Consider the following 7691-nt stretch of genomic DNA (forward strand, 5'->3'; position numbering starts at 1 on the left):
ACTTATATATCTCTACCCAAACATTTACACTTCACCAGTCAACTTGACTATATAAAACTTTAAAAGAAGCCTTATTTTTCTTATATATATTTTCACAAAAGTATATTTAATTACACCTTAGTTTATACTAATAATTCAAAATAAAATACAATGTTGAAAGCCCAAAAGTCCAGCATGGCAACTGGTTTCCTCTATAAATACATTTCCTCCATCATCTCTTCTCCTCACAATCCATAACTCAACAATACATTTCTCATATCACCACAACAACCCATACTTCTCCTCTGCCCCCCTTTCCCCCTTCACTTCCCCACCGGCGGCAGACTTTACCGGTGAAAATGGACGTTCACCGGAGATCTGAAAAGGCTGTCTACTCATCCGACGTCTTTGCCGCCGATGAAAAACCTCTCAAACCCCACAAAAAACAACAAGAAGAAGACAACCTTCTCAATATTGATGATGCCCTTCCACTCCCTTTGTATCTCACAAATGGTTTGTTTTTCGCCATGTTCTTCTCCGTTATGTATTTTCTTCTCTCCAGGTGGCGTGAGAAAATCAGGAATTCCACTCCTCTCCATGTGGTTACACTTTCTGAATTGGTTGCCATTTTTTCGTTGATCGCTTCTGTTATTTATCTTCTGGGGTTCTTTGGGATTGGTTTTGTCCAGACATTCGTTTCCAGGGGGAATAATGATTCTTGGGATGTGGAGGATGATGAAAATGATGAGCAATTTATCTTGAAGGAAGATAGTCGAAACCATGAGAATACTCTTGGCTGTGTTGTCCCTCCACCACCTGCTCGACATGCCTCAATGGTACCACCTCAACCTGGTATGTCTATTGCAGAGAAACCTGCACCATTAGTCACACCAGCTTCGTCTGAGGAAGACGAAGAGATAATAACATCCGTGGTGCAAGGGAAAATGCCATCGTACTCGTTGGAATCCAAACTTGGTGACTGTAAACGAGCTGCATCGATAAGGAAAGAGGCGTTGCAGAGGATAACAGGGAAGTCTTTAGAAGGGCTACCATTAGAGGGATTTAACTATGAATCCATTCTTGGACAATGCTGTGAGATGCCAATCGGTTACATACAGATACCGGTGGGAATAGCAGGGCCATTGTTGCTAAATGGGAGTGAGTATTCAGTGCCGATGGGAACCACGGAAGGATGTTTAGTGGCTAGCACCAATAGGGGTTGCAAAGCTATCTATGCTTCTGGTGGGGCCACCGCCATATTGCTTCGTGATGGGATGACCAGAGCACCCTGTGTTAGGTTCGGTACAGCTAAAAGGGCAGCAGAGTTGAAGTTCCATGTTGAAGATCCCATCAAATTTGAGACACTTGCTAATGTTTTCAACCAGTGAGTGCATGTTAGCTGTTTTCTATTTCGAATATTTTGTGTTTTCTAGTAGTTATCTAATTTTTGTATTTGAATATTGGGATGTTGCAGATCAAGCAGATTTGCCAGATTACAGAGGATTCAGTGTGCAATTGCGGGAAAGAATCTGTACATGAGATTTGTCTGTAGCACTGGTGATGCAATGGGAATGAACATGGTGTCCAAAGGTGTACAAAACGTTCTTGATTACCTTCAGAATGAATATCCTGACATGGATGTCATCGGTATATCTGGTAAATTACCAACCCTTTGGTTTTTCTTTAAAGTATTTCACACCCGCTGCTAGCTTATACTAGAGTAAATTATATCCATGAAAAAAACTGTATGTTCATTGCATGAAATACGTAATACATTTAAGTTTTCTGCTGTGCATGCTCTGTTAAATGCTACTAGTAATAGACTATAACAGAAGTATGGGGTTATCATAAATATGTCCCGCATGGGCTGGAAAACGATTTATAGGAAATAGGAGTTGTAAATTTCTAGCGTTTGGTTTCTTGAATTGTAGAAAATATTAGTAGTACCCTTTCCAAAAAAAAAATTGAGAAAAATTTTTCCACTAAAAAGAAAAATAATGTTTCCCTTACAAGTATCTTAAACTCTTCTTGTATATAACTTGTTGCAATAAGCACTTGACATTATCGTCGATCTTTGATAGGACTAAAAAACTCACCAAAATATTATCATCATAGCTTATCCAACACCTTGTACAATTACTATATGTCATTATCTACTTTTATACCAAATCAAATACTACTAAAAAACTGTCCCAAAACTTATAAGTTTCATGGGAAGTCTCATATGAAACACAGTGACCTGTTTCTGCTTTTTGTTTAATTAAAGTTATTTATGACAGGGAACTTTTGCTCGGACAAGAAGCCAGCAGCAGTTAATTGGATTGAGGGAAGAGGAAAATCTGTAGTTTGTGAGGCAATAATCCCAGAAGAGGTGGTGAAGAAAGTTCTGAAAACTGAGGTTGCTGCTCTTGTGGAGCTAAACATGCTTAAAAATCTTACTGGCTCAGCTATGGCTGGTGCCCTTGGTGGTTTTAATGCCCATGCTAGTAATATCGTCTCAGCTGTGTATATAGCCACTGGTCAGGATCCAGCTCAGAACATAGAGAGCTCCCACTGTATCACTATGATGGAGGCTGTAAATGATGGCAAGGACCTTCATATTTCTGTTACTATGCCTTCCATTGAGGTATGTAATTAACATTTTCTTTATGCAAATTTCTGATTCTCTTGTCGTTCCTTGTTTCTAAATCGTCAAAACTGATGAGTTTTATGCAAAAGAATTGGATTAAATACTTTCAAGATCAGTTTAAATTTATTTTGTCATGAGTGCTTTCTAAAGTTGCGCATGCACGGTGCAGCTTTGGATTCTTCAAAGCAACTAAAATACTACCACCAAACATGGTATTATTAGCACTGCTAGTTTTAACACAGAAATAACTCCCTTCCTAACCAACAACCAACCGACCCCTTAGTATTTAAAAGAATACTGTAGTTTGTTATAGGTCAGGTGGTACCAGAAACTTTAAATTTTTGTTAGTCTTTAGGACCCTTTTCTTTTCAGGTCCTCCATCACAGATTTTTATGATCATTTGGACTTTTATAGACACTCTCCTACATCTGACCTGTTCTCAGTTCAGTTTAAAGTGTTTGTGGAATATTTCAAATTTCTTGTTATATTTATTGTGTATTTACTTGGATTACAGGTTGGTACAGTTGGAGGTGGAACTCAACTTGCATCACAGTCAGCTTGCTTAAACTTATTGGGAGTGAAAGGTGCCAACAGAGAGGCACCAGGGTCAAATGCTAGGCTCTTGGCCACTATAGTAGCTGGTTCTGTTCTTGCTGGAGAACTTTCGCTCATGTCAGCTATCTCAGCTGGACAGCTGGTTAATAGCCACATGAAATACAATAGGTCTACCAAAGATGTCACCAAGGCATCCTAAACAAAGGTTCTCCAACAAAGTAGCTTCCATTTAAGAATAAATAAATTTGACAAAGCAAAAAAGTTTGGACAAGTGTTGTAAGCTGAAAGCAAAGTGAAGGTCCTGAAGAAACATCAGACGATAAATACAGCCAACTTCTTTCTTTTTTTCTTATAGTTTGTGTAAACAAAACATGCAAATGTATTGTGAAGATTAGTGGGGAGAAGTTAGCTGGGCTGTCTTTTGTCTCAGTGATTCTTGATGTCATATATATGTTAGCTACCAACACTTGGTACCATTCACTGTACCTAAGGGGATACCCTTTTTGTTTCTGTTGTACTGTTCCTTTGTTTGTTAATTTGTCTGTAATTTCTGCTGGGGTTGTCTGGATCTGATGAGAAAGTGTGTTCTATTGTATATGCAAAATAAAGTTCTTTTATTCAAATGAAGTGTTGTGTGTTTGTTGACGTATTTGTTCGTGCACCTATTTATTTAAACGTTTACTCTGCCTCCTGAATGTATGTGGTTAAAAGCTTGATATAGAATGACTATTTAATTAACTAGAACGAAATCACTTGTAAATTGGGTTTCAAATTTACTTTGTCTAGGGGTGTGTTCGATCGGTAGGGAGGAAACTATTTTCCTATTTTTCCATGTTTGGTTGGTCAAAATGCTTTGAAAAATATTTTCTCGACGAAAATAAGGTTTTTTAAAATAAAAAGATGACCTCCTAATGGGAGTAGGAAAACAAGTTCGTAACATTCAAAGTTCATTGTCTCCTCCCCACCCACCCAATGCCCCCAACCTTCACCCCTTGCCACCCCTGAACCCTACTCCCCACCCATATAGTGTTTTGTTAGATTATATATACATGTTCTTGGGATAATATTTTCTTGCTTACTTACCGAACACTAGAAAATAAGTAAGAAACCAACTTGTTTTCCAAGAACATTTTCTAGAAAAATATTTTCCTTCGTATCGACACACCCCAGGAGAATAACAATTTTCGACATGTCAACAACCTAATGGATGATGATTTTCTATAGCTCAACAAGAATGGCATCTAGTTTTTGTTTGGTAGGGAGGAACCAATTTTTTCATTTTTGGTTGGTTAAGATATTTTGAAAAATATTTTCTCTAGGAAAATAACTAAATTCCTTAAAGATTACGAAAAGGACATCCCAAAAGAAGTGGGAGGATAACAAGTTCAATTAGTGGCGTTCCAAGTTCATTGTTTCCTCCAACCCCTACCCCCGCCACTCCTTGATCAACCTGCCCCCTACTCTCCACCCCTACCACATCCCTACGCCCATAGTATTTTACTAGATTACATATAGTTGCTCTTAAAGTAATATTATTTTTCTTACTGGCCAAAAAAAAAAAAAATTAGTTTCCAGAAAATATTTTTTTTAAAGGAAACAAATTTATGCTGAATATATTGCTCCACGTATAATCCCCTAAACCACATTTTTTAAACGAACTGGAGCCAAAAACGAATACGTTTATTCTCAAGTCATAAGATTAAACTCTTGATAGTCATGTTCTTTATATGACGTCTAGCAAAAACTAATAGGAAACTGAATTTTATTGATTGAATCGTGTTGATAGGACATAAACTACGATTATAGTATTATCTAGTCTACATTGATGTATATTATGATATATATCTGCAGAATAGGAAACTGAATTATATTGATTGAATTGTTGATAGGACATAAGCTATAGTATTATCTAGTCTACATTTATGTATATGGATTATGATATATATCTGCATAGCAGGAAACTGAATTACATTGATTGAATCATGTTGATAGGACATACCCTATGACTTTAGTATTATCTAGTCTACATTGATGTATATGGATTATGATATATCTCTGCAGAATATTAATCTTAAGGCTTGGGCCAGTAATTTAGGAGAAAAGCAGCGCCGCTCTTATGGTTTGTCGAGAGTGCATTTCACCAAACTTTTATGAATTTGATGTTACAATTGACATATTATTGGGCTCTAAAATTTAATATGGTCTTCCTTATAAATCCTCAAATCTTTTTTTAACTACAGTTCCACAAATAATCAGTAAAGACAAAAGTTGTTAAACGATCGGTTACTTAAAACAATGTAATAGTAAATACGCTAAACTTAATGAAAAAAGGTGAATTGTGACACAAACGGGGAACTAATAGATCCAATAATAATCAAAGAAATAACTTTGAGTCAAAGGTCTATCGGAAACAACATCTCTACATTTACAAGGTAGGAGTAAGTTCTGCGTACACTCTACCCTCCCAAACTCCACTTGGTGGAATTATACTGGGTATGTTGTTGTTATTGTTGATCAAGGTATAATTGGGAGTATAAATCTTCATGTTTACTGGGATTCTATTGACTCAATAAATTGTTAAAATTTCGGAAGATGGTTATTATGGCTTGTTAATTTTCATTTTCTAACCAATTGAAAAATTAGGTAATGTCAAGTGGTAGCATCCAATTTGGAAAGAACTGATTCCGAATATGCAAAATATGGGATCCGGCTCCTCTCCGTTTCTTTTCTCTCCATTTTCCCCAAGTTCTAACTTGGATGGATGACACATGTCGAATGTCAATATCAATGGCTTAGATTTAATTAATTAAACCAAGCTCTTAACCTTAGTTAGAATAATAAATTCTTCCATCTATTTGCTCCTAAAGATTTGGCTATCGCACAATTATAGCAAAGTTTTCTTTAATTTTGCATATGTTTGGAAAACAATCTCACGATTATGGAGGAGGTAATTTTCTTCAACAATAGGATTGCATGTCTGCATAAATAGAAAAGGTTAAAAAACGATATTAATAATTTCATATCAACAATTGTTATAAATGCTTTTTTTAAAAAAATTCTTGATCCTTGTACGGTGGCTGCGTACCTAACCGTGGTGGTGGATGGCAAGAACAAAAAAATATGCATCTTTTAACTTTAACAACATACTCCTATGATAAGACAATTACCCAACTATTAATTGTAAAAAACTGAAAGATTTTCTATGCCTCCACGATTTTCGAGTGTCGCCAAATTGTTTACAGCAAAAAATAATTTTGGTACCAAGATGGAGAAAAGAGATTTTGCTTAATGGGAGAAATAATCGGTAAACTGAGAAGGAAGATCCCTGAAAGAGAGAGATTTTTTTAAAATATATTTATGGACAAGTTATTAATTATCTATATCATGGTTAGGGTTTTGGTTTAATTGATTAAACTATGAAATTTGCTCGCGCTTCACGCGGTTATTAAGAAAATCAAAAGAAATTGAAAACTTAGACTTCTAATTGATAGATGAATCCGCTATAATTCAAGAAATTCTTGATTGCTAGTAATATCCTAACCATCTTAGCAAGAATCATGCATAGTCATTAAATCAATACCCAAAAAAGAGTTAAATTAAAGGGGGGACAAAAGGAAAGTCAGTAATAAAACAATTACTAATAGAATAGAAGCAAATTTATCCCAAGATGAATTCGGTTAAGCATATTTGCCAATGTTAAGATAACTTTCCAGGGTAAATAAAACACGCCATTTCTTTGCAGTTCTTAAAGTTTTCCTAGCCTGAATAAGTAGGTTAATAGATAAAGGGTTGGAAGGGGGTGTAAGTAAAACTTCAGCTTATTCGAGAAAAACAAAACACATACTTCCTCCGTTCCATTTTATATGAAGGTGTTTGACTTCTCACGCAGTTTAAGAAATAAAAGAAAACTTTTGAAATTTGTTGTTTAAAACAAATCATAGAAATTTGTGTGGCTAGAAATCATATTAAAGGTAAATTTAAAGTTGAACTTTACAAAATATAGAAATGCCCAATTCTGTTTTGGGACTGATTAAAAAGGAAAGAGTGTCGTATAAATTGGGACGGAGGGAGTATCTGAAAATATAACAGTAAGCAGTGGCGCATACTCCAAATACAGCCTTAGTGTTCACAATCAATCTCGTTCTCTTCCTAGTCCGATTAACTGATTCAATTCTCCAAAGTTGATGGGCTTGGATTTAATTTCGGGAGCTATAAGCTTAGAAAATCGATTAATAGCCAAAATAACAGAGCAAAAGGCATGCGTGTTGTTGGTCGAAGTTGTACTTCTCTGATAATGTAAGACTTTTGGATTGTATGTTTAGGCTCTTTTTAGTTATGTTGCTCTTTACTTGGTAAAAGTTATTAGGAAGATCATTTAAGACGATTACCTTCTTCCTAAAGAACACAAAGTTGAAATAGAAAATCCAATCATTTTGACGCACCAAAACGTCAATGAATAAACACTGCCCGGTTAAAGTCAATATTGAAAAAGAGATACTTCCTTGACATGCATCAATAAGGATTTCCC

The 7691-nt window shown here is 35.7% G+C and overlaps 1 protein-coding gene across 1 annotated transcript; it reads left to right on the forward strand.

Annotated features, from left to right (window-relative positions):
* Window positions 1–211: 211 nt before the first annotated feature.
* On the forward strand, window positions 212–3812 carry LOC132050109 (3-hydroxy-3-methylglutaryl-coenzyme A reductase 2). The gene is made up of 4 exons (XM_059441169.1): window positions 212–1363; window positions 1454–1635; window positions 2259–2605; window positions 3123–3812. Exons 1-4 carry the CDS (start codon window positions 339–341, stop codon window positions 3360–3362), a joined length of 1794 nt encoding a protein of 597 aa, XP_059297152.1. The 5' UTR covers window positions 212–338; the 3' UTR covers window positions 3363–3812.
* The last annotated feature ends 3879 nt before the right edge of the window (window positions 3813–7691 follow it).

Source organism: Lycium ferocissimum, chromosome 3 (assembly GCF_029784015.1).
Source record: "Lycium ferocissimum isolate CSIRO_LF1 chromosome 3, AGI_CSIRO_Lferr_CH_V1, whole genome shotgun sequence".
Lineage (NCBI taxonomy): Eukaryota > Viridiplantae > Streptophyta > Magnoliopsida > Solanales > Solanaceae > Lycium > Lycium ferocissimum.

What these genes read in the sequence shown, in the direction of transcription:
- LOC132050109 (XM_059441169.1), top strand. Translation starts at nt 339, where the DNA reads ATGGACGTTCACCGGAGATCTGAAAAGGCTGTCTACTCATCCGACGTC. An exon ending in CTTGCTAATGTTTTCAACCA is followed by an intron (nt 1,364 to 1,453) that starts GTGAGTGCATGT and finishes GGGATGTTGCAG; the next exon opens with ATCAAGCAGATTTGCCAGAT. An exon ending in TTACTATGCCTTCCATTGAG is followed by an intron (nt 2,606 to 3,122) that starts GTATGTAATTAA and finishes CTTGGATTACAG; the next exon opens with GTTGGTACAGTTGGAGGTGG.